We start from the raw sequence: 27,509 nt of genomic DNA, 5'->3' as shown, positions 1-27,509 counted from the left end.
GACAAAGTTTAATAACTGCAAACGTTAACCGCATCTAACAGCAAATTTAAGCCAGTAGCAGATGGTTCATAAAAGTATCATATCGGCTGTGACCACGTCAGTTTAATTTACGGATGGAACTGCAAGCCTTTATAATCAGCTTGACGAACTGAATCTCATTCTGGTCAATGAGATATATTTTTTTTTCCCCCTCTGGGGGTGGGGAGAGGTTTTCAGAGTTAACTCTTATTTATAATGCATGGCCTGGTCATTCTTTCCTTGACCTGTTGAAACTATGGTGGGTGCTTTTTCTCTGTATCACAGTAATTGTCATAGAGATGGCAAACAAGATTAAGCTTTTAATAGGCATGGACCAAAAACGTGGCAGCTGTGATCCTTGTTGCAAAGCCTTGAAGACTGAATAGCTAGAGAAGGGTGTGCACAGGTAGAGTGAAGCATAGGAAGCATAAGTGGCTCGCCCAAGGCCACACATCAGGCTGTAAGGAAGACAGGAACAGAGTCAGGGGCTTGTACCCTGGGGTCAAAACACTAATTTATATAATCTCTCAGCACATTTATTTACTGTATCTGTCTAAACTAAGCTCTTTTGCAAGGCAGTGTGTGCACAGTAGGAGACAGAAAACAAATGATCGTGTTGGGAAAAAGTGCATTGTGTTATATGTCATTCCATGAAAAACCTGCCAGGGCATGATGTGTCTTCCTAGCAGTACTGCATGGTGATGCAGGCAGGAGCTGGATAGCCCAAAAATGTGTGGGACCACCAGTAAGTGATGACACTTTCCTGGGCTGACCCCACCACTTCTGGTGTGACTTCACAAATAAGAACATCCCTCTCATTCTGGGGCCGGTTCCCTGGGGCCGTCGTGCCCTGAGCCAGCCCAGGGATCCCATAGGTGGTTTCACAGAGCTGAAGTCTGCACTGCTGCTAGCAGAGGAGATGCAGAGGTAACAGGCGGGTCATTTTTCTCATCTGGCAGCAGCTGGCTGTGAAACACACGTAAATGCACAGGCAAGGCACACAAGAAGGGTGGTGTTTTACATCCTTTGTCCCCAGGTCACTACTGGTGTCCACTTGTGGAGGGGAGAGGTGTTAAGAAGTTGTGGCCAAGTGCAGAGAGTTTGTATTGATTTCATTCAGATCAAGGCTGTTGGGACAGCCACAAACATAGCATGCCTTTGGGAAGATGGAGAAAAACAATGCTGCCTTTCTGGAAAGCTTCTGTCTTCAGGACAGTTTTGGAATAAATGTCCTTCTAATTACTAACTGTAGATTGTGGGTGGGATAAGCCTGTAATGGCTCAAAAGTCACAGGTGTGGAGTTGACCCCAGCACACCTAGGACCAGCCCTTGGATGAACACCACTTTAGGATTTAAGAGTGGTTTTGAAGGGCTTGGGAGGATGAGGTGAATGTGGGGGTCCCATGTCTGGGAGATTTCCTTGGCCCTAAGGACACAGGTGGCCTTGCTGTCACCACTGCAAGCTTTTGGGAGGTTCCTGGCTGCAGAACTGGGTAAGGTGGCTGTTGCATTTGTTTTATCAGGGCCCAACCCCAAAAGCACAAAAAAAATCAGCAGGGAAGAAACCTGGAAATCCAGCTTGCTACTGGTATCCCTTAACATACTTCAGTGAAAGAGCTGCATTGGTGAGAATAAACAGTTGACCAGCTTAGTTACCTTATGGTGGTAATGCCTCGCTGTTAACACTGAACCTTTCCTGCAAAATTGGGAAGGCTAATGGCATTGCAGAACCATTTTCCTTATTCATCATAGCAGTAAGAGAAAGGAAGGGATCTGCCCCAAATTGATGATATTCAGGATTCTAGGCATCTAGGTCGCCTTTGAAGATTGGCTTTTGGTTCTGAAGACCTCTAAGCACTAAATGACTTGCTTCAATGCGTCAGCTGAGGTTTTAGGATACAATTACTATTCATTGTGAACTAAAACTTTGTGAAATACAATAATCCGTTCGCTGTAAATGAGAACATTTGCAGCAGTTCATGAAGGCCAAGTGTTTGGTGGGTTTGTCTGGGAGCACTGACAGTTTCGGTGACCAAATCCTCTATAGGCAACTACTCCTGCTCTGAAGTTTCAGGCTGTATCCTGTTGTTTTCTTACCAAAACGAACATGTTCTCACCCAACGTGAGTCTTTCTGTGCATGCTGCTGAATATTCAGCCTCTGAAACAAGAGAGGGAAATAAGTGAGGCAGTGAAGTTGAAAATGCATCTTGACAAGAGCAAAGAGAGCTAAACTCTCCCAGCAGTTGAGCTGGGATGCTGATGGACAAAAGGAACTGAGCATCCTCCTCACCTGTGAGACTCAGCTCTGTGGACGGGTCTCACAAAGGTTGCTCATAACGGGCACCTTGCAGTATTTGTCCCTTTCAGCAGTAATAAGTATCAGTCAAATACTGATGTATCTATCTCTTTCCTGAAATTTCATCAGAAAAATGGATGAGTTCTGAATTATTCACCATATGTTTCACATTTTGGCATCAGGCTTGCACTTCTCTCTCCTTTGCCGTTGGGGACTAGAGTGATGGAGGAAGGGTGTATCTCAAACCTGGCTACCATAACCTTCCTCCTTTGCTCAGCAACTTTGAAACACTAATATATAATGCAGTGTCTTCCCTTCCTTCTGCTGCTATCCCCCCCGGACTTTTCCACCCACTTGCGCAGTCAGCGCATTTTGCTCCCCCTCGCATATGGCGCGCATAATTTCCCATATATTAAAAAACCAAACCAGGAAATATTTAATGTTCCAAAAAACGTAACAGTGAAATTAGAAGCATCAAAATATGAAGGCTACTGAAGGGGAAGGGGTTTCTACCCAGGAAATAACAAAGAAATCTGTCTGTAACACGTCCTGTTGCATTAGCAAGCAGTATCTAGATGGAGCTCTTTGTAGAGCTGCGTATTTAATCACGGTAACTTCCAGTGTCAGGCTTTGGGAGGTGGAGTGAAAGAGCCTGGCTCCATCGTCTTGGTAAGTGCCTTGCAGGCATGCGATGCTGTTAGCAGGTCTTCTCCACAACCTCTGCTCCACCAGGCGTGGAATTTGCTGGGGAAGTCTCCTTGGTGTTAAAAAGCAAGAGGTTTTGGGGGGGGGGTGGTCAGAGGTACTTGGGGCTGTGTTTGCAGAGTCTTCAATCAGTCTGAGACCGTCCTATGCAGTGAGGATGTCTGTGCTGCTAGGATCACACGAGGGTTGTTTCCAAGGCCCCTTCTCCTCGGGGACCTCTGGGCCCTCTGTCAGCCCCCACAGCTGCCCATCAGTAACACAGATGTTTATCAGAGGTGGGACAGAAGAATGTTATTTAGAGGTTATTTGAGTTTCTAGCAAATAATGCTCCAAATCAAAAAGCTCCAAAGAATCTGAGATTAGATCTGAGATCTGCTCAATCCTATTATTATCATTACCATTATTTGAAGGCTTTTCAGTTAAGCAAGTACATCTTACATGCTTCCAACATATGGCCTTAGTAAATGATTGCCCTATTTATATCCCTGGAGTTTTGTCAAGCATCTGTTCCAAGCACAGTGTGGCAAGCATGAAATTTTTGGTCCCACAAACGCAGTGTACTGTATATATCTGCTAAGAAGGCAGATGTGATTTTTAGGTCAAATGTCTGGAGCAGGCGGTTTTATATAGTCATGCTGGCAGTTGCCCATACTTGAATAATATTTCCTGTTAATCCCGGGACTCAAGTCTGGTTTGTCTTTATGTGATTCTGCGATGGCAGGGGGAATGGTGGACTCTTTTCCAAATATGTAAATGTGTTGCATCTATGTGACTCTGGATACAGGCTGCCTCAGATGGGGGCGTTCAGTCAAGCTGAATTATTTTGAAAATTTTGCCTAGTTAAGCTCAAGTTCTGGACATTATCTAGCTTTTAACTAGCACGCTGGAGTTATTGCTGCTGTGTTAATTCACACGTAATGGGAAATGGTATCAAAGGAAAGCAGAAATAATGTGTGTCATTGGGATAGCGTTGCACTTCTGAATAAATCTCATGAACGGTTATGAAATTCCTTGTGCAGATTGCCAATTCATCTGAAATGTGCTTTCTTTTTAGTTCACTCATGCATGGAGTAGCACAGAAATCTTGTGCTGGTTGGAAATGCCAGAAGTCAAAAATTTGATGCCAGGTTTTTTGCTAAAATGTTGCATTTAATGAAGACTGAAGGGAAGTTCCTTTCCAAGAAAACAATATTGGAATATATGTTCCCTCTGTCTCTTTATGACGTGTTGTAATAAGGAATGTATTGATTGTTGAGGCATTGAAGATCATGTGAGAACTACTACAGCTAAAAATAGTTCAGGCAATTCATTTTCCTATCTATGGAGTTTTGTAAGAATAATCGTATTTAATATAATGAAAATTCCATCCAGCTCAGTGTCCTGCCTCTGCCAGTGGGTGACAGCAGGTGCCTGTGAAAAAATGAGTGCGGAAGGCAAGCCCAGCAGGTTCTTCTTCTCCCACCTTGTGCTACGAGTGATGCCAGATTTAGCATCAGTTTGTGCCTATGTTGAAAATGGGCCACTGGACCTATGCTTCAGACATGCTGAATGTTCAGCATTTCCATGTCTTGTGTAGCACCGCATGCCCAGCATCACTTACATTTCTGATAACATTTTCTTTTTGTAGTTCCCTTTACTACATTTCTGCCTTGTAATCTCTCCTCTGTAAAAAATAGCAGGTAAACTCTTCCCTACTGGAACTTTTAGTCTTCCAGTTCACTTTGGAGCATTGTACTTACCAATTTTTCCTTTTTTTCTTTGTTGCTTGGGAATGCAAAACTGACATGGTGGTGGAAGAAATAACATGAAGTGTTAGTAATTTTCTGGCAGTATTCATGTTCCACAAAAATTTCCAAGTAATTTTAAATCCCTTTCCTGGGCATAGGAGATGCAGTGCAGATGTGGAACAGTGAAGTGGAGGGAGCGCGCGCTCATCTGTCCAGCAGGATGTTATCTTCCGAAAGCACAAGTGCCATTTTTACCATTCAAAGCTTCTAGGTGTATCCTTATACAAATTTTACTAAAAGTGGGCTTCAAATATATGCTGGTATTATAAATGCTGTTCTCGGGTCCCTTTCTTCTACTCTTTTGTGGATGGAAAGACCTCTTATACTACTAGTCTTATTTTTTGAAGTGCTGTATTACAGTGCATTCCATCTTTATGTAAATGAAAATATTTTAAAAAATAAAACAATGTCTGTAGTTGTATCGCAAGGTAGTATTTGCGTGGAGGTAAGTATGTGTCAGCGCTCAATACTAAGATCCTTTAAAAAGAAAGATACTTGAAGTAGAGACTGAAACTTTTCGGGATGCTTTGGTCCATGATCTGGTTTACCTGAAGCCGCTTACTGCAGGGCTGGCGGCAGCTTGAGGTAAGTGCTGGGTCTTTCCCCAGAGCAGCCGTGTCACAGCTGTGTCCCAGAAGCAGCCACGTTCTGCCAGCAGCCGCTTTGGGTTGAGATGGAACAAGTGCTCAGGCGCTTTTGGGTTACATGTAAGTCTGAGGGCTGGCTCTGGGATTGCTCACCAAGTGTGGTGGCTTGTAGTGCCTGTCCCCTGAGCTCAGCCAGCCATGTGCTGGTTGGTGCACTGAGCCCAGGCTGGCGCTCTGAAAATGCCGTCTCAGGAAGGACGGTCGGGATGCAGAATCCTGGGTGCCTCTGTGTAGGTTATCTCCCTAGTGAATTATTCTCCCCACTGTGGGGTAAAATAATCCAATCTCAAAGGCAGTCCTCTCTCCAGCCCTCATTTTCTTTCTAATCTGTGCTAAGCCACTACATGGTGCTTGTGAGAGTCCCCAAGCAGGTAGCTCTTGGTGTAGGTATTTGGTTGAACTGAATATATTTTTGGATTAAAGTCTTTTGCGAAAAGGGTTGCCCATCTCTGTCTATGAAGACCATGTTACTTGCCTTTAGCTATTGATTTTATGTAGAAGGTGTTTGTTTCTAGGTGAAGATACTTTTAGACAGATTATAGAGCTGCAGGCAAGTGGTTATTATTGCAGTGGGTGAAGTAAAACTAAACTGTTCTGATAAATAGCTGGTTGAGGGTTTTGTAGAATATCTCTAGATGCTACCTTCTCACAAAGCCACCAAAGATCCCAGTAGACCCAGAGACATTTGGGTCTCTGCAGATCTGTGTTGTTTGACTCAGTGTGGTTAGTCTCTTAAGATCAAGGCTTAGGAGGTCAGTGAGAGATTTGTTTTGGCTTCTTCTCAAAACGCATCATCCTCTTTTAGCCACAGACTATTTGCCATTTCCCATAGAACTGTCTTGTTGATTGTTTATATTGGCCAAGTGGGCGGCTGATAAAACTACACAAAATGGTGAAGCAGCTGGTGCTTAATTGATGTGTTCCTTATATAGCTGATTGGCCACGCTCTGATCTCGCTTCAACTGGGCTCGATCCAGAGCCATTCACTTGGTTGTGCTGGAGGTTTGCTGGGTTGGTGTAACTGAGAACACGAAGTTGTGTTACATGTTTCTGCTTTAATTAAAACCTGCTGTTGCTGAAAGAGGTGGGGACAGACACAGGGGGCTTAGCTTTTGGATGAAGGTACCAGACCACTGTCAAAATCCTGATGATGGTGGCTAAAACCCTTTCCCCTGTGCAAGCCAATTGCAAAACTGTCTCCTCTTGAGCCAAGGTTTTCCAATTGTTGGAGGGGCTGGGGGGAGTGTTATGATGAGTGTTATGATTTATGTTATTTGTTGTGTCAAGGGCTCTGCGTTGGGATGTGCTGTGCAGGAGGAAAAGCTTGACTTGCCTGGTTGCATTGGCATATGTTGGAGTTACAACACCTATGTTCGGCTTCAGTCAGCGGAGAAATTCCTGTTGCCCCTTCCCCTCTTGGAGGCAGCGAGCTTCCAAAACAGGATTGAGATTAGACCTCCAGCCTCTGTCAAGTCTGTATGCATTTCTGTTTCGCAGAGATATTTCTAAAGAAATAAAGGATCCTTGGGGCTTGGAAAATTTTGTGCTCAAATACAGTGCTGAGAGGTCAGAGATGTTTACGTTGGTCTTGTATTTGCTGCTGCTCCTCAGGGTGTAAATCAGGTGTTGTCAGCAACCGTTGCTTAAACGTGTCTTATTGTAATTAAGAATACCTGCACCAAATAAGATGCTCTGCCTTGTGTGTCACCTGCTGCAGTTTGTACAGCATCTCTGCCCACACTGCAAAGTGTTCAGAAAAATAACAAACAAGGTTTTAAGTGTTCCTCTGTAAGAGTAGTTGTGGTGCTAAATTCATGCAGTTCTGACTACAAAGCTACAGAAATATTTTCCCATTAAGGAATTATTTACTATTGCATTTTTTTTTTCTGAAGCAGCTGGATTAGGATTTGCTGCTCTTGATTCTGGCTTGGGTGGAGCTGGGGGCGGTTGGGCAGCGATGTAGCGCTGCCTGTCCTCCTGCAGAGTCCGTTGTGGTAGACGACCTTCCTTGGAGAGTGCCCTGTGTTATTTTTCCAATCAGAATGGTCTAAATCAAATAAAAGGGTAAGTTGGAAGAGGTGAGTGGTAGGCATGAAAATAGTCTCATTATAACATGCAGGGCACATAGAGTTGGATGGGGATAAGGAGGCTCTGCTTTGTTAGGAGGCACAAAGGGCTGTTCGCCAGGGCACTGGCCTCCCTTTTCTGTTTAGTTTCAGCTTCCCTTAAAATTCCTGCTGTTTATCCACTTTACCCACACGGGAGCCAGAAGCCTTCCTGCTATTTTCTGTCAAATTAAATTAATGGGGAGAAAAAACAACTACACAGATGCTCTAAATCCCAGGCTAATGCTGCTGAGTTTTGGCCCTTGTATCTTCTCAGTGCGGTTCAAAAGCAGCCCTGGAGACACTGGGGCACTCGGAAAGCCAAAAGAGCAGCAAAAGCTGTATTTAAACCGAGAGCTGGATTTTTCATTTTAGTTCTGGAAGGTGAGATGTGGGGTAAAATCCTTGATTTGCCTGTGATCTCTCTGCACGCATGTGCATGACCAGGCTAGTTTGCTGCGAGCAATGGACAGGAGGTTTTCATTGATACGTTGATCAATTGAGCTTTTTTGATAAAATTATTGTACAAAAAAAATTTGTTGGGAAGCTTCTGTGAGTGTGAGGGAAGATTCTGCCCCATCTGCAGCTCTATTAGTCCAGCAAACCACCAGGGAGAGACAAGATGGAAACTCAGCTGCTTGCACAGAGCAATGGGCATACGCTTTGTGGATTTGGCATTTCGGGGGGGTGATTTGATTTTTTTAAGATGACTTCAAGCTTTCTCTCTGCCCTGTAACTCTTCACAGCCAGCAAGGGAACCAAAGAATAGCTCCAGAATAAATCGCCCCAGTCACAAATAGTGTCAGGAGCTTCTGCAGCCGCTTCAGGGCAGAACCGCTGTGTCCCACAGGCGCAGATGTGGTTTTTGTGCAGGGAAATGATTAAGGCAGAGGTTGCGACAGCCGCAGCGTGGCACCAGCCATCTGCTTATTTTTTTGCTTGTTGTATTTTCAAGTATGGAGGAGAGCCAAGGGAAGAGGGAAATGGGCTTCTGGTTTTAACCATATCTAAGAAGCCAGATCATCCTTCTCTAAGCTGCTTTTATTTGGCTCTTTGTAGGCAGCTCAGACCTTCTCCTGGCATCATAGCACCTCTCTGATAGCAAGTGCTGTGCTCTCATAATTCCTCGTCCTGCACTTTCTTTCCTTCTCTTTCTGGTTACCTGGATTATTGAGTTATAGAGGAAGTTCTCACAGGCTCCAGATTTAGGGCTGAAATCTTGTGGCACTGTTGGGATTTTTGCAGAAGTGAAGCTCTGCACATGCGTTCACCTTCTCTCTTAACTCCCACCCCCTAAGAGTTTGTTTTTACAAACCTTCAGGTGGATGGAAGCAGTTTAATGAGTATTAGCTATAAAGAGCTGTTCTGGCCTCAGTGAAAAGCTGAGGCTCTGGATCAGGGTAAGAGTGAAACGTGGAACATCAGGGATCTGAAGCTGTTGGAGCTACTCATGGTTGATGCCAAGGACGTGCTTAGGGTTTTGCTCAAAGGACTGATCCTGTAGAAAATACGTACTCTGAGCTTCGTTTGCTGTCAGCTTTTCATTGAAAACATATTACTAAAGTAGGTACTGCGTGCAAGATAAAGAGCAAAATTTGCCAAACTAAATTTCTAAATGCTAATGTTAGTTGAGAGCATGTTTTTTGTGTTGTTTTTATTGCAATTTGGGAGATACACTTTGAAACGGCTGCCAGCAGGACACTTTGTTTCCAGTGTCTTTTGCTGTACTCCTGCTTCTTCTGTTAATGTGGCACATCTAGAAGCATAAAGGAGTAATTTTAAAAGTGTATACACCATGCAGTGTTTCATATGGCAATGTTCTTCTACTTTTTGAAAATTGCTAGGCAAAAATCTCTAAAATACATCATGAACCATCAATATGCTTTTCTTAATTCAGATTCAATTCTTCAGCGAGAGCCTGCCGTCCCCAATTTAGTCTGTCATATGTTAAAATGTCAGATTTTCACCTCTTAATTAAAGTGGGTATGGTAAAGTGAGATATTGGTGAAGAGGTTCTTCAGTGTAGCACCAATGCTGAAGTGTTCAGATAGTTTTCACGTACAGACTATGAACCTTTTCATTACATCATGTCCCCTGTAGGTTATGTACAGGTTACCCCACTGCTTCAGAAGAGTTTGTTTTTGCTGTTCGCTCCCCATTTCTGACTGACCACCCAGCACTGCAGCAGCCTCCTTCTGCACCTGGTAAAGAAAAGGGTCTGGCAGCCAAGGGGTTAAAACTTCTCTTGCTTCCTTTGCTTTTCTCTGCTTTTTACACAGAATGCTAAAATCAGTGCATTTTTGTTGTTGTTGTTGTTTGTTTGTTTTGTTTTATTTTCTGATTAAAACCAAAAATGGACTGAAAGTGCTTTTCTCTCATCTGGCATGTGACACTCTGTAAGGAGAGGGCATAACTGTTTCTCCATGTAATAAAAGTGGCAGTCATTCCTAGCACATGCCTTTATCTTTTTTTTTTTTTTTTCCTTCCCACTGATAATTTTGCACAAACAAGAAGTCTCTGCAAAGACGCTTTACAAAATGCAGCTTAACTTCATACATGGCTTTCCAAGACTCAGCAGCATGGATCAGAATGCGTGGAGCATGTTGTTACGGCACGAACTCATTGCAACTCTTCAACAGGGTTCAACAATCTTTGGTTGGATTCATCTTGGATTTGCAGGATTCCTCAGACAATCTGCTGACAAAGGTTCCTTCCTGGCTTCTTTTCTAGGAGTTCAGACACTGGCATTGACTCCCTCTGTTTTTTTCCAGACCATGGATTCAATCACAAAGTCTTGATTTGTTTAAAACCTGCAGCATGCTGGAGGTCTGCCAGGGCAAACTGCAGATCCTGTCCGCCAAGGAATCTGGTGCTGCTTAACTTTTAGGCAAAACACAAATGAAAGAATCAGCCTTTCTGCTGGGAACATTGTGGTGTGGGACAAAGGCTTTGTTAGCAAAACACGAATGGCAAAGCACTTAGGGTTCCATGTGTAAAAAATTCACCATTCTCCAGAAAACATGAGCAGCTCCCTTTCTGCTCCCAAATGCATTTGTATACATCAAGCTACAAAACTGCATTGCACAGCTTAAAGACCGACCACCTCAAATACCCTTCTTCCCATCCTGCACCGTGGTGGGTGCTGTGCTTTTGTGTGCGTTGCGGTGTGCGTCTGCAGCGACGGAGTCCCCTGCAGCCTCGGTGAGGGGCCCAGGGGAGAGGAGCCAGCCTTCCTTGGCCTTCCTTTCAGTCTTGGGAACCTCATTGCCAAAGTGGTTGCAAATTGCAAGAAAACATCTGCAAGGGCAGCTAAATTAACATTTATGCTGACTTCTCCAGTTTGGCTGTGTGTAGTCAGTGAATGACGTTTTATTCCTCCGGATGACACTTTGAAGGGGAAAAAGGACCTGTGTTCCTTTGCTTCCTGAGGATGCTGGTTTCAAATGAGCTCCTGTGGCATTTTGAGTTACGTGTACAAGTGAAATCCTGGCTCTTCATCAGGTCCAATTCTTCTTGGGCTGATGCTGACTGTACACATGGCTAAGCCCATTCATCCCCATTTGCACAGTTGCCTAATTATCAGCAGCCAGAGAGTGCAAGCTGGCTGATGATGTGCACTGGCTTCTCACATGAGCAACCCATAATTTGAGTACTTTTTTTTAATGTTGAAGGTGAACTCTTGACACCAAGGAGTTTGCTGATAGCTTTGCCAACAGCTTCGCGAGGGCTCTGAATCCATGTTCTCCATTTAGAGAATTAATACATTTGGATTTTTTTTTTAAGAAAACCAGCTCTGGGGGGGAATCACATTGAATGTGCCTCATTCCAGCAGAAGTACATCATAGGCTAGAGTGCCATGCTGGGCTTTGGGACTTGTAGGGTTGGGTGATCAGATGCGTAAGCACCAGCTTGAAGATTATCTACCGCCAGCAGATCAACTATAACAATTTCATTGCTTGCTCTGTGATCTGTGTTGCTTCATGGCACCTTTTCAAAGAGAACTTGCATCAGAAGTAGTGGTCCCCAACCTGTTGTGCATCTATGGGAGGAAATGCTCAGAGCCTTAAAATTTTCATTGGGTTGATGAATGCACCTGGGACTGGATGTGATTACTGCTTTTGAAGCTGTTGGCTCAAAGTTGCCTGACCCTTAAATAGACAGTTTGGTTAAATCCCTTCGTAAATATCGGGACATTTGATTTGTGGTTGGGTAGATCTACTCTAATCCAAATGGAGGTGAATCCAAAACTGCTTCTGCACCTCTGAATTTCCTCACCTGGCAATCATCTTTACTGACCTTGCTTTTACATTTTGATATAGGTCTTCCCATATTCATTTTTCTTTTCTATCTGCTTTGCTCAGTGTTTAAAATAAACCCCAAACCCCGAGAAATGAGAATGACATTTACTATTAAATGCTGGAGGCACAAAATGTATCTGTTATATTTCTCAGGAATTGTGTTTCTGTGCTGTGGATGCGTGAAGGGTAAGATAAACCTGAGAGCTGCCCTCCCTACGAATCAGCTCGTATCAAGTAGTTGTCAAAATAAATGCATTACTCAGCTTCTTTGAGGTGCTTACAGGGCTATTTCGGTGCACTCTCATTTACCCACAAAGTGAAACTGCTCCATCTGTCAATAACCATTACTCACATCCCTATTCTTAGTAACAGCCTATAGTGAAAGCAAACATGTTTGCCCAAATTCTGTCTGCAGAAATATCCATGAAATTCCCAATAACTTCTGTCTCCTGAATCTTTAACTTCAGCATCCATTACAGCAATATATCTGAAAGCAATGTGGACCTGTGCAAAACTAACTTGTAGTGAAGAGCTCAATCACCAGCCAATGCAGACTTCTGATAGTGCCTTTAGTTTAGTATTTAGGAGGAATTTAGGTTTAGGAGGTACTTCTACGCGTCTGAAGGAAACTAGGGCCAGTACATGATGTGGTTCCATTGTAGGTTTGAGAGTGACTGCAAAATGACTGTCCAGTGGAAGATGTGCTGGGTGCCTGCCTTCACGAGCATGGCTCTGTGTAATGATGGCATTCGTCTTTCACTGCTCTGTCGTTTACATTACGTCTTGGGGACCAGCAGAGGCAGGGACTTGCACTCTGTTCCTAGCTGAAACGGGAATTACTTTTTAACTCAACGTGACAGCCCATTGGGCGGTTTCATTTACGTGTCTGTCCCCAGATGCATCGTTTTGGCTTGCAGCATCTTTGTTACAGGCAATGATCCATAGCAAGAGAGGACTCTATCTCGGCTTCTGGTTTTGGTTTGAGTGGTCAGAGTTCAGATTAAGAATACCGTTTCAGCCATAAACAGGGTAGGTTTGTTCTAGAGTGATGCTCACATTCATAATCGAAGAGCCCATCTTCATATCATCGCCACCTTTTCAAAGACAGTTTAACCGTAGAATTGTAGTTTTTTCCATCTTCCATTTAGTAGTTACTTGAAGCATATTTTAAACCTGAGGAGGAGTACTTTGGTGTAAGTGCTGCCCTGGAGAACGCTTTTTGGTTTTGTGTTATTAGTCATGAATGCCTTCCCTGTGATTTTGTGTATCTTCATCATAAAAGGGCAAAAAGTAGCTGCACGGTCAGGATGGAACCATCCCATGTGTGGCATCTCCCTTCTGAAAGTCTCAGCTTAGACTGGTCTGTATACGTGCATATCAGTGCGGATGTGGGTGGTGCCACAGCCTCCCCCAGCTGTGTCTTTAAGAAGAAAGCAGTTGTGGCTCGTTTTTCTGCACTGAGCTCATTCCTCTTGGTGCCTCTGTGTGAGGAGCAGCTGAGTGCAGAGCCCCTGGGGAGTGTTTGCTGTGACATGGTAGGCTGGTGAATTGATAGGGTTGTGCTGACTTTCCTGTCCTAGGCCAGGACATGACATGCTGCCTAAGTCTTGGTTTGGGTCCTGAAGGAGTCTGCAGCAGCTCAGACCTTCAGCCCCGATCCTTCAGGCCCAGCTTTAACCAGGCACTCCCTGTTGCTGAGTTGGGCTGGGAGTAGCGTCTGAAGCAAACGAGAAATTTGTTTACCTGTGAAATTTGTTCCCGTGATTTTTCTGCTAGGTGGAGAGGAGGAACATGACTGAAAGTCAGCCACTTTGCTGCCCTTGAGAAAAAATATATTCACGTTAAAAAAGAAAAGTAAATAACATGTTCCTGTTAAGTGCCTGTTAGTTATACATATTACATCTAAAAGTAATTATCATTTAATTAGCAGTCTAACGACAGTGGAAGGAGATGAAGTTACAGTTGCATTGCATTTATTGCCAATAGCAAGCAAAGGGACGTGCTCTTGGCAAAGCAGCTCCTGCAGGAGCCATTCGGACTGGCTGCTCACTGAGCGCAAGCAGCTCCGGGCACCTGAACCTGCGGGGGGCTGCAGTGCGCAGGACAGTGGGGACCCAGCAGTGGTACCCAAATGTACCTGTTGCAAGTTTACCGTCACTGATGCCTACTTTTTCCACAAGGGATTAGTTGTTCCCATTTGAAAACCCGTGGGATTAGGATTAGGTGCCGGATGAGGTGAGCGCGTGCAGCCTGACACACAAACTCTGGCCTCCATCTCGGGTACTTTTAAGGATAAGAATTTCCTCTTTTTTCTTCCCTTTCTCCTGCACCAAACATTATGTTCTAATAAATCAGGTGTTGGAAATGCCAAAAGATCATGTGTTGAAGTGAATAAAGAACAAGAAGTCTTTCAGCTTCATGCAGTTGAGACCCAGCCTGAGTCTGTCCTCATGTCACTGTGATTTCCAAAGTGGTGCAAATGCAAGTCCCTGTGTCTAGAACTACCTAAAAATATTGTCTTGAAGAACTGGAAAATGGTTTAAAAGTGTTTGCTGCCTAGCTCTGTGTGTTAAATCTAAGTGTTTTGGAGAACTGATGAAGACGTCTCCTATTCTGCTCTGCCCAATGAGGTGGATTTTGGTCCCTGCCAATTAGCAGAAAAGATGTTTTAAACTTCTTCTAGTGAAACTTTGAAGTTAGTTCCTGACGTTGCCCTGGGGAGTTCTGCATCTCTAGTATGGAATAAATAGGTCTGATTTGCAAATACAAACACTACCCTTTTCATGAAAAGTTCACGAGACTGAAAATCCTGAATAAGCTGTTCATGAGGGCGCTTCCCACTTGCATTGAAGAGGCAAGTGATAGTCGATAGCAGGAAAAGACTGTGACCTTCTCTTGATTAATCTTTAAAGGTGCGTGCTCACTGTACCTACCGTGCGTTAAGTAGTAGCAGCTTTCCCGTGCACGGCATGGTGATGCACAGTGTGGGGAAGAGATTGGGGAGTGATTTACTCTCACCTCCCAGCTCAGATTAAAATTTCAAGCTGCTTTGTTTTGCTAGAATTTTACCTCATGCTGGTTAGCGTGTTTTAACTAACGAGATATAAGAAAGCATCTATTTTCCTAGGGCAGACAAGGCTTTGTTGCTTAGCTCCTGGGTTTGATAGCAAGATGTACTTTGTCTGGATGCTCTCAGTGCAAGTAAAACATAACAGCAAGTTCCATATCTGCTTTGAGTGTAAGACCTCTAGGGGACCAGTCATTTAGGAAAAGTAAAAACAGGTTAACTAAATTCTGCGCCTTTCTGACTCTTCATCCATGCTAATCTGTGCTCCCTTGTATTCCATGTTGATGTGCAATAGCTTTCCAGACAGGGAAAGTACTTTTCATGCTATCTTTTACATATTTTTCAGTGGTTTCTAATACGAGCTAATATATATGTGAAAATCATGCTTTGTTTTATCTCATCCTCCAAGTCTGAGACTGTGGCCTCTCCTGTATAACTGTCCCTAATAAATCACTATGAGGGATCACTATTATTTTGCCCAGTTCTGCCTTTGTGGATAAATGGGTGACCATAAACTGATGTTTACAGGCATGCAGTTGTGCTACAGTGGCTTGTGGGAAAGTGTCTTTCCCCATGCCCTAGGCTCAGCACTGCAGGCCAGGGGCTTTGCACCAAGTGTAAAAGACTGGGTTTCCCCAGGCGTCTGTCTCTGTGCTGCCTCCAGCAATAGCTCTGCAACTGCCATTAAATCAGCTAAAATGAAGAACCATCTTTTAAGGTTATCCCAAGGGAGAATCTTGTAATTGCAATGATTCCTCAGAACCATTCCTGAACAGATACTGAGTCTCATTTGAGGGGTGATTATCAAATTAACCTTCTCCAAGGTGGCTTCTTCAGTGCTTGTACTCAAGTTTGCCATTTTTAGGCTCAAAACCACACACCTCAAACACTGTGATGCAGCATTGCTCCCTGTGCAGACAGCTCAGAGAACAGCCCAAATGTGCTTGTGCTCATAAAGCTTCATGGCCCCGGGCGAGGATCATTCCCATCTCACAGACATTGGTCCAAAAGGGTTTCTCAGGGGTGGTTTCTTCTGCTGGGGTCCCTACAAGACCACTGTGGGAGATGGTTGGACAGCCGGCACGTGACCTAAAAGTCGTCTGCTTCCACGTGGCTGTGGAAACGGGGTTAAGTACATGGGGCCTGCGGGTTAAAGCTTTCACCTGGCCTCTCTGACCTGACACACCATGGTGTCATTCAGGCTTCTGCCTCATTCATTGTGTTTGTAAAAGGGCAGATAAATGGCATTTAGTCAAGTTCTTAAATGTTTTGAGGGCAAAGGAGGTGCTGCTTCTCCTTTGCAGAAGGTAAAGGGCAGAGGGTTGGGAATGCAGGGACCATGGTGCTGGTAGATGGGCTTCAGTGTCGGCATTAGTCAAAATCTCTGCAAGCAAACAGTGCTGATCCAGGTGAGGGAGATGTTTGGGGCTGGAGTTAGAATTCATATGAAAAAATACGTACAGCTGGGGACTGTTATTACCTGCGCATGAGCAGCCGTATTTTGACAGCCTATAGCAGCATGCATGTCTGCAGGAAAAGCCCTCATGAAAGTGCTGGAGAAAATGGGAGCATGGAGGTGGGTGTTCAGCAGGCATCCAGTGACATCAAGTGTTGGGACATCCTCGTTTTTTGCAAAATATGCAAGGAAGGAAAATGCTTTTAGATGATGACCTTGGCAGCATTTTTTTTTTTTCTCCTGCAGGGGAAATTCTACAGTTGAGTTACAGTCCTGAGCCTTGGACATGTAATAGTAATCTGCTTTACACTCACATGCTGTATCTTAACACACCTTGGGCACGGTCAGGGTGTGCATGCTGCTTTCGTTGCTGCTGGTGGCCTAAAGCAAGGCTTGAGGCAGAAAACCGTGTGCACAGTTCCTTACTTGTAAGGTTATTATCTACCAGTGCTTTTCTCACCATAGATTGCTTAAATGTGGGAGGAGTCCGGCATGTGTAACAACAGCGGTAGATAATTCAGCAACTTGAATGCAGAAGTCACTAAAGTGATTTATTAAACGCTTTCTCTCAAGACCTCGTAGGTATTATACTCATCTGATAGATGAGGTACAGAGAAGTTCAATGATTTGCCTGAGATCACAGGGTGTGTCACTTCCTGACGTGGAAATCAGAGCAGGCATACAACAGCGACAAAGTCAGATGTATCTTGAGCAAGGTCACAGACGTGGTAGACATAATAGATATTTTCAAAAATACAGAGTTTTCATAGCTTCTGTGTCATTAGAAGTTAAAGTCGTATTAATCTCCAATAAATTCAGGAAAGGCATTCAATCTAGCATCTCTTTTATGTGGTATCTCTTATTTTTAATTTGTTTCACAGATTCAGTAGTACTTAGCAACAGTGGGAAAATAAACCCATTCGAAACAGACAATTAAACAAGGTCACTGGGGCAGGGAAGCTAGAATTATTCAAGAAACAACTATTGCAGATGCCATCCTGGGAATAATATTAAGCAAGGTACGCTGCTGTGGGCTACAGTGTCTTTCCTTCCTAGAAATTTTATTGCGTTCTCTTGAAAGACATTCAGCTTTTATCTGCCCACACCATTACACAGGCAGCGAAGGGAAGCTGAGAGCCTGGCTCCTGCCTGACTCTGCATCTGCACTTAGATGCCCCTCCATGGGAGGCAGAAACAATATATATTTCTCCTTTGGAGAGGCACTTCGTCTGTGACATTGGTTTTCGGGCTGTTGTGATCAGCATCTTGCCCTTGCGCTGGTGCGCTGTTGTTGGTCCCCTCCCGCAGCTGCCCTGGCACTGCAGCACCTCCATTACTGCAAACTTCTTGAATTAATTATCTGAAGCTCATTGTTAAAGCAAATGCTGGCTCTATAGCAGGCATGCAGGCCACGTCTGCCCTGTGTGTTTGCTTTTTGGAGAAGATGGAGCAAGGGGAAGGGGTGAGATGAGCACTGGATCTTTTGCATGGCTGTTGTACTTTCGGGGAGGAGGCTGGGGAGGACAGTTCCACTCATCCTAGTACCCGCTGTTGCCTCCTGGAAGTGGCCGAGCCCTTTCTGAGGACAGGGAAGGCAGAGCAAAGCATGGTAGGGGGGGGTTGGGCCAGGCTGGGGACAGAAGGGGACAGCCCTCGCTGGAGAGGCCTGGCCAGGTTTGCCTTTGAGCCTGTGTTTTATTCTGCCCGGCCCCACCACCTCTCCCACACGAGGAGCTGTCCTGCTCTGCTGCGGTCTCGTTGCAGAGAAGAACGGGGTCACGTCCAGCGCTGGGCTGTGCCTGAGCCCATCCTGTCACAGTCTCACCACCCTTGTCCCCAGGGCAGCTCCCAAGGGTTTTGAACAGTCACTAGCTCAAATGCGACTGAAGGCCAGGCTTGTTGTTTTACCATTCACTTCTAACTCATTCAGTTCCTCTCTTCCATTTCTGACTGTTCCCCAGCCCCAAGTGACCAGAATTTTCCTCTGTGACCTTGCTGTAAGACATTGCAGGTCCCCATGAGACCGGCGTGTTGCCTGGGGACGCCCCAGGGTGGCACTTGGGGCGCTCAGCAGAGATGCTGCTCCTCCAGCACCCCTGACGGTCCCGCAGCATCCAGACCGGGCCCAGTGCCACCCAGAGGGCTGGGGTCGCTGCAGGCTGTAGTCACCTCGTGGCTGGACAGTCCCCAGGCCACAGTTCGCTGCCAGAGCAGAGAGTTTTGTACGGCCTCTGCCCACAGAGCTCTGCTGCCCATGGGCAGGAGGTTGGGCACACGGGAGCTGAAGGGATCAACTCGGTTTTATGACCAGAGGGGTCGATTCTTAATGGTGCATCATTGTATTTTATTTCCACACACGTATTCTCTTGCTATAAACCTTTGTGTTATACATCTTGGTCTTTATTCTATAATACATTCACCATCCTGCAAATTAAGAAACATAGAGGTGCACAGCGCCGACAATCTTTTTTTGTTTGAAAATTGGGTTCTTAATTTCATCTGGGGCCAAAAGAAAATTGCTTTATCACAGATTGCCATGTAAAATAAGTAATGGTCGTGTTCTCCTTAACCCTGGTGTGCTCAGGGAAATAATTCGCAGGCTACTGTTGGAAGCTATGTGCTTACTTTCACCAAATTTGATAATTTAACTTAAATTTTCTACATGTTATGAGTCTGTTTTCAGCTCTCCTGAGGCAGATGTGATGACTGTTGGGTGGTCAGTGTGGGCTCAGGTGTAAATCCAGTGCAGGACTGGGGGTGAGATCAGAGCTGATGCTCCTCAATTGGTAAGTTCAGGCCACAAGCTCAGGGTCTCCCCGTGTTTCCTGCTGAGATGCTGTATCCTACCAGTGACTGACCGCCAGCTGAAACGTGGAGGTGCAGAAGAGGAAAATTGTACGTAGTTTGTACAAGTCTGAAACCTCAAGATGCAAGTGAAAATGTTTGAGTTTAGTGCATTAAATGAGGAATGGCAAGTTTGGGAGACGTTAATGAAAAATTACATCTTTCTAGGCATGTAAAGTACCATCACAGATGTACTACATGTGGTGCCGTGTCTCCTAAAGGTATGGGATTGTGTTGTTGAAGGTAGAGCAGCTCCATGAATGATATTTATTAAAAACAGTGGCACTTTAATGGAAACCAGACACCCCAGCAAATTCTTAAAGCATGTTCTCAGTCTTCCTGTACTCAGGGGTATGACCACTAATTATTTTTTTAATATCTTTTTTCTACATATTTTATGACTTTTGCTTTAGCATAAAATTGGAAGCAAAATCCAATTGTGTAGGAAAATTAATTTCCTTGAATTGAAGAAGCAATCTACTTGAGACTTTTTAATCATTAGATGGTAACTGTGCACTAAAGAAAGGAAGACCATTAAAGTAACTTAATAGACTAGGATAAACGTTTTCCCCTGTATGTTCTTCATCTTTATTTAGAGATTCATGCTGAGGATATTTCATAAAAGCTGTTCTTCTTGACCTTTTGTCACTTGCTGTATAGAGGAGCCAACAGAAAAAATGGCAAGGAACTAACGCTGTGGATTTTTGGATACAAAACCAATAATTCTGCTAAACATCTCTGTTCATCCTTTTCTGCCAATTTCTGCTTTTCCTTTCTCATTAAAGAAAAAACAGCTATCGGGACAAATAAATACATTGAGCCGAGCTGAGCTGTGTGATTTTTAAAAACAAACTGTGTTAATACTTTTAATTAAGGGGCAGAGGAACAAGAGGCTTTATCAGCTCTTTGTCTGCAGGCCATAATTTCATTGTGGATGGGCTATCTATTATTGTAAACGTCCACCTTTTTGAAGGATTTACTACAAAATCAAATGGTGTTTTTATTTAAATTGTTGAACGCCGCATGATTCCTCATTTATTTAATATGGAGGCATTGTTACAAAGAAGAATGTAGCACTTAATTTGTATTGCTTGAGGGATCTCAGATCCGCTCGGGAGCGCTGCTTTGCATGCTTCATGGTTATCATTTGTTGAAAACAGAGTGTGCAGGAAAATGAAGAAGAAGAAAATGTGAAGGTGAAGTTGCAAAATCCCTATCAGGCTGTTTCTGTAAGCATTTTAGGAAGGATGAGTGACTCTCTGGTCTACAAAGAGAAGGAGTGTTGCAAAATAATGACAAAAAAACCCATTCTTGTGTGGCAGTCTAGGGCAGGAGTGGACAGTTTGGGAAACTTCTTTTTCACAGTCCTTTAAATTTGTGCTTTACGAAGCTGATAACAGCGTGGCCAGCTCCTGGAACTGGTGGCTTTTCAAATGTTGTGGGTAACTGAAAAATAAGATTATTTTATTTGTAATGATTAAAAAACAAACAAAAAACACACTCAGTTTTGCTTTTGCCAAGAGGTTAGATTTTTGTTGTTAAATGACTGTGGCATGCCCTCGCAGTGAGAGCATGGGGCTCTCCATCCCTACCGAGTCAGGCTTTGTGGCTGGTGCCTGGTCTCTGGGGTACAGCTCCCGTGCACGGCTGTTGAGGGGTATCTGGTTCAGAAAACCTTGCTCACCTGTTGGTGAGCTCCCAGAGATCTAAATGATGGAGTCAGAAATACAGATTTATTTGGCTGAAAACTTTGTTTTTTTTCCTGTCAGTGTGACTGGAGAAGTCAAAGGTCCCTGGGTCCACCACATCTGTTCCCCATGGAGGGGACAGGCTGGGTTGTTCCTGCTCAGTGTAAAACCAGAGACGCTTAGTTTCTATTTAATTCCAGCAGGTAATGTAGGATAATGGAGCTATTATATTTGGCATCTCTAACGTGGTTATCATTTCAGAAAGAATTGTTTCTGCTAATGGCAGTTAACTTGCTACAAATAAAGCAATAGAATTGAAATCTTAAGTACTAGAGTGGCAGCAAACCATGAAACATTACACCGCTTATTGGAGGGAAGGCCGAGCGGGCTGTCAGGGAAGAAATCTATTGAAAAAAAATATCTCAGATGGATTCTGATGCTAACTAATTTAATATGGCAACAACATTTAGCTGTTCTACCAGTCTATCAAAAGTATTAAAATGCCTATAAATAATAATACTTAAGTGGCTAGAACTCTTCATCCGAGGAGCTCTGGGGTTTCGCAGGGACAAGTGTGGCCGGCTGTTGGCGGAGCCGTGGCAAGGCCCCTGCGGGGTTATCGCATGCTGCAGCCACCTGCGTGCACCAGGGTCCCCCAAAGGCTGCTGTGGGAGTTACAGGCGTATTGGGCAGCATGGGTCTGATCCTCTCCATCCATAACCCACGTAGGGGTGGGTCTGAGGGCACTTTGCTCCTTTGTGGTCGCTAAGTGCTTGGTTCAGCCTTGAGTGTGCCCCACAGTGTGGACAACCCATGAACTGTGCTTTGAGCCAGGAATTTGAGGCCGTCATTAAAATATGCCATCCTGTTGCCGTGTTTCTACCTCAGAATCCAATTTCCTCCAGAAAGCATGCGTTTCTAAGTAGCCTGAGATTCCCAGAGACGTGGGCTACCATTTGTGTTAAGTCCTGGAAGTGTTCCCCAGGTAGCACAAGGTGGGCGTCTTCAAGCAAGGAGCTGCAGAGATGATGGCCCTCCTGTCCTGCACAGGGCTTTGTTTGCTCAGGGTAGGCAGGAGGGATCCTGAGAAAACAGCAGTACCTTGGCATGGCTCACCTGCAAAATTCGTCATCTCCTCCCTGCTGATCCCTTCAAGTGGATCTTTGTTTTTTATCCTGACAGCATGGATTCAAATGAAAGCAGGTTAAAGGGGCAAATGGTTTTTATATTTCTATTTTAGTACAGAAAATATCCCAGGTGGTAAACTCTCCACATACCATAACCACAACAGATTAGCGTATCCCGAGGCAGCAAGGGCATAATGATACGGTTTTGTTCAGTGCCATGCTCTGTAGCAAAGTGTAATTTTATGGAGAGGGTCACAAGTGTTTAACTGCTCACAAAATACCCCAAACATGATCTCAGCTTGTGGAAATCAGAACAGCATCCTCATCTCTGGGAAGCTGTATCAGAAGGAGATCTGACGAGCGCTTTGCAAGGTAACAAGGGAGGGACGGTGCGTGCGCATGCGACAGCAGGGGTGGTTAGTAAACACAGCCATCTACTGTGTCCTTGAAATTGCATAGTTATTATAAATTAACCCCTGACACTGAGTTTTCTCTCAGTCTTTCTGCTTATTACACTGATGTCATCAGTACTGGTAGTACTGCTCTCATTTTCCTCTGTTATTTTTCTTGGCTGGACTTGCTTGACTTGCTTTCCTTACCTTGCTTGGGCTGCTCCTGCAGAGGTAGGGCTGAGCAGCACTGTTAGCTGGAGGGCATGAGGGTTCACAGGGTAAATGTGAAAATTTCCTCATGCTAACCTAGAGCACCGTAGATAGCAGTGGAACTGAGCAAAAGACACAGCAATGATTCTGTAAACAGTTGTCCTCAGTTTTTGAAGAATTTGCTTCTGCGTCACTCTTGTTGATAGCTGGTGGCAACTCCTTCATGATACGTTATAAAGATCTGAAGTAGAAACTTCATTTCACAAATACTAGTGTCCGTGCTGAAGTTGACTGTGTTACTAGACATGCTAGAAGAAAGTAAGAGGAAGGAAATACCAGTATTTTATTTCCTTCACATATGGCGAATGGAAACCCAAAGAAGTTGTGCCCTTGCTCTCAGACATGGCAAGATGTTTGTGACAGAGCAAAGACCTGAAGACTTTTCAGTAATTTAGTCCTAGAAAAACTCTTTCTCCACTCTGTACACATTGAAGCAAACTTGCATTTTGGACAATTTCATTGCAGTGGTGAGATAATGTCTCCAAATGCACAGAGCTCACTCATTGCTGCAGAGTCCCTGCGATCACTGATGTCGGGGACATGTGGAGCCAACGAGAGCTTTGCAGAAATCAGCCCTTGGTCCACTAAAAATTAGAAAATGTTAATAATCTGTTCCATTTCTGTTGTTTTTCTTTTCATACAGGACACCAGCGATGATTGGTTGCTCCTTCGTTGTGCACAGGAAGTTCTTTGGAGAGATTGGGCTCCTCGATCCTGGCATGGATGTGTATGGAGGAGAGAACATAGAGCTCGGCATCAAGGTGTGTCATACACCTGCGAGAAAAAATGTACCCAGCATTATTTAAGGAATCAAAAGCAACGCTTTAACAAGTTAACATAAACAGTTGCTAGAACGCTTCAGGGGAACTGAGCATTGACTTGATTTATAGTATTTTAAATTTAAAGGGGAATATGATTTGGTTTTAGAGGTGAGTGCAATTTATTTATTTTTTTCCTGGGATGCTTATCTGTGTGACTTCATGCAAAAAGCTACTGAGATGAAATGGCATGCTAACACAAACAGGCCCCAGTCAAGCTGTCACATTGGTTACTCTAAGTTATAGTTCTCTTAAATATCAGGAAAAAGATGGTCCTATTTTGTCACAAGAACAGTCTTAGGGAGGCTGGTGGGACTCTTGTGAGTATCTCAAGAAGACAAGATGCCTGAAAATATTTTACAGGCATTTCACAGCTGCAAATAAAATATGTTCATAAACAGGCAAAATGTGCTTTTAAAAGTGAAACGTTAATAGCCACGTTTTCAGAACTGTCTCAGTAAATCCATACAGACGTTCATCGTTACGGCATCTACTGTGACAACATCACTTGATTACTATGTACAGTGTTAGATGTGGTTTAGCGATTTTAGTGTTTACATACAGTGAAGTGATTCATAAGCAATGAATTCAATGTTCAGAAGCAACATGGGATGGCAAAGCCTATGGAGATTTTTCCAGGCATGGTTTAGAGTACAGCACTTGTACGTTAACAAGCTGATAGGGAGAGACTTGAGACTTATAGCCGGAAAATTGAATTGACTGTGGTGGTGTAAAAATGAAAAATCATTGTTCAGTTCATAGATTTACCAAAGGATATTTGCTTTGCTGGCAAATCAAAAGAAACTTTAAAAATCTATTGTTATTGGCTACAGGGAGCAATAATCTCATTTAAACAAGGGAATAGAAATTAAAGGCTTTAAATATGCCACATAGCTCTTCCCCTTATGAAGTAATTATTGTACATCATCATGCAGCTTGCTTCCTGGGTCTAGAGAGATCCAGCTCCAAACAAAGCTTCTCTTGTGACTATTCTTATTTGTTTGTCTATGGGATTTTTTTAATATCATCATTGTGGAACTAGCCTTCTCACAATTAGTAATTCAACCCATCTGTTAGGTTTTGGGGGAATTTCATGGAAGATTGGCTTCTTAACTAGAAAAATAAGATGGATATCTCAGGGACAACTGATGAACATATGTCTTCTTCTTTTTCACATGCTGAACTTTTTAGAAGAAATATGTAATAAACATCCTTTTGGAAAAAGATAATCCCTCTCTTCCCCCAGTGACTCTTCCAGGCTTCCGTTCCCAACCCATATGTTTCACTGCTGTTTGCACACCCATGTGTTGTGTGTTCTGGTCAAGGCTTTAAAAACATTGGTGGTTTTGACAGCTGAAGTACCTAGGAATTCTACCTTGTAAGGCTGTTTAAACAGTAGATTTTCAAAGATTCCTGAGCTATGCAAATCCATCTCAGTGCAAGTGTCTTATGTGGGCAACCAAGAGCTCTGTCCCATTTCACATGCATTAATAAGTGTTGGCCATTGTGTAGGTAGGTCAGGTAGCTCATATGGAGGGAGCATTCTGTAGATGGTGTATTTAAGATTGCCAGATATTTCAAGTTCCTCTTTACAGTAAGATTTCAGTTATAGTTTACCCAAGGCTAGTTGTTGGTTGTATAAGGAAAGAATCATTACAAATTCAAACAGATGTCAGGTCTCAGATGGATTTATCTGTTTCTAATAGTCCTGTTGTACACAAGCTGCTAGCCCTTCCTCACAAGCTTGCAACTTGCCATGGCTGGCTCTCCAGCAGCCATCTCACGTTACCGGTAACGTGGGACTCTTTATATTCAGATGGAACCTTTAAAAAAAATTATTCATGCAGTATTGAGGCTTTTTGTGCTTTTCTGTTTGTTTGTTTTTGCTGTTTAATAGCTGGCTGTAGTTGGAAAAGCAGTTCAGTGGTTCCTGGTTTGTTTTAGTGATTCTTAGATGAAAATATTTACAGAAAATATTTGTTTTCCTTTTGATGGTGATACAAATTCTATTCTGAGAATCATGTGGCATTTTAAAAACATAATATTCTTGTATTACAAAAGATGCTCAAAGAACAAAAAATGAGATAATAAACCCATTGAGGCTATGAGAACAAAATTGAAAAATTACAGCGTTTCAGGCAAAAACACAAGCCAGCTGTATTACAGTAAAATTAAAGGTAAGTAATCTGAATAACAAACTGAAATAAATAACTGAGGAGGTTGGGCAGTCCTAACCTAGAAGGATGGCCCAACCGTATGCTAAGCAAGACACTCATTTTGTAAATATGCTTTGCATATTCTAAAATAAGCTGTAGGTATCTACATATAGTGAAATATATGGGCCATGTGCTTCTTTTGGTTGCTGATTTCAGTCAGCTCAATGAGAATATTTCTACGTGAGCCACTTAGAAAAACAAAACCCTATTACTCACATTCTCAAGGTAGCTCGGGGCTTGCTGCTCCCCCTTACGTGCCGGGGAGCATCCTTGGGTTGCTCAGATAATAATAATAATAAAGCCATTAAGCGTGTTGTTGCCCTAGGCAAATTCTTGTTCTGCTCATGGGGTAGCTTTGGCCCTGACAAGGGGAACATGTTGTTCTTTGTATTATTGTATTTTCTTTTATCACACTGGAGTGTCTCCAGAAGGTTGTGCTTATTCTCCTCCTCTTGTCCCTGACGTCCACTACTTCACTTCCTGAGGCAGAATCGACTCTAATTCCCTTTTTCTTGGCAGAGAGCGCAGAAGTGTTTGCTAAGCAAGGCAGTGTAGGCTAATATTTCAACAGAGAGATTTTCAATGCATTTTCTTTTTCCAAAATGTGCCTTGCAATCAAATTATAACAGTGCTGGATCGGTCTTATTGCAGTGACAGCCACAAGGACCAAGCGTTTGATCAGCCTGTTCCTGAGTTCATAACTCCCCACGGCAAAGCGTTTGCGGAAATCTTGTCCTCGTGCCGAGCTGGTGACCAGGCACCGGTGCTGGTACAGCTGCTGGAGCCTCGGTGTATGAAGACTGCATCTCATGGTAGTGCACTGGCTTTTAACTTTTTGAAATTTCAGTGTGGTAGGGACTTGGCACTTGGGACTGAGTCTCCCAATTGCATTGGCGGAAGATAAAACTCTTGTTTCCTGGTGCAAGGCGTCTGTAGCTTTCATGCACTCTCACTTCTGTTCAGAAGGGGCTAAAAAACACAAACATCTCTTGAAAAATTGCCATGGCCCTGCTGACTGACCTGCTCTTGGTCTTGCCATAGAAGCACATTTTGCCGGGGCTCGCCGAGCTCCCATCACCCGTCCTGGGAGCACGCGGGTACTGTGGACCTGTCCCCTGCTCCAGGCCCACCTCCTTCTCTTGGGCTCAGAAATACCAGCCTGCTCTCCCTGAACAAGCTTTCATCCACCTTTGTTAACCCATTGCTGTACTGAGCAGATTTCTCCTCTGATTTTATGAATCCAGTACTCAATTCCCGTGGCTTGAAAGTGCTGATGCTGCTCAAGGTCCCCACAACTCCATCTGTGAATTTTGGCACTTCTCTGACAGTTTCTGCTCCTTTCATCAGAAGTTTTTATTTTATTTTAAACCCATTTGTGGCTCTGGCTTTTAGTGACTGTGTGACTAAGGAGGAAGACGGCTTTTGCGGCATGTCACGCTTTTTCTCTGCACAGAGGGTTTCGTGGATTTTCATGGTTGATCACAGACATCCGCTAAAGATGCTCCGTAAAATTGCACGTGTCTATTTGAATAAAGATGCAAAAGGCTATTGCGTGACTGTTGCCATGATTTCGAAGTCTGGGATGGGTTACAAGGTTGTTTTCAGAGGATTTTGTGCTACTGTCATGCATTGCTAATTAAACTCATTTGAGTTGTCTTTTAGAGATTAATTTAATCAATAAGGATATTATTACTCCTTTGATGGTATCATTTGTACGAATTGTCACTTGAAGAAAGCAATTAACTGAGAATGCTTATTAGCTGATCACCTTATT

The 27,509-nt window shown here is 43.7% G+C and overlaps 1 protein-coding gene across 4 annotated transcripts in view; it reads left to right on the top strand.

The window, feature by feature from the left end:
• Positions 1 to 27,509, top strand: part of GALNT17 (polypeptide N-acetylgalactosaminyltransferase 17) — a 207,540-nt gene that overhangs the window by 109,516 nt on the left and 70,515 nt on the right. For 3 of the 4 annotated variants that reach the window (XM_040532503.1, XM_040532504.1, XM_040532505.1), the window contains one exon: positions 23,345 to 23,462. In XM_040532503.1, coding sequence (XP_040388437.1) covers positions 23,345 to 23,462 — 118 coding nt within the window. Of the gene's footprint in view, positions 1 to 922; positions 946 to 23,344; positions 23,463 to 27,509 lie in introns of those variants that run through there. The other variant, XM_040532506.1, reaches the window with a different exon arrangement.

This window comes from Cygnus olor, chromosome 20 (genome assembly GCF_009769625.2).
Source record: "Cygnus olor isolate bCygOlo1 chromosome 20, bCygOlo1.pri.v2, whole genome shotgun sequence".
Classification (NCBI taxonomy): Eukaryota; Metazoa; Chordata; class Aves; order Anseriformes; family Anatidae; genus Cygnus; species Cygnus olor.
The sequence above is the reverse complement of the archived record's forward strand: the minus strand, read 5'-3'. Positions and strand labels throughout refer to the sequence as shown.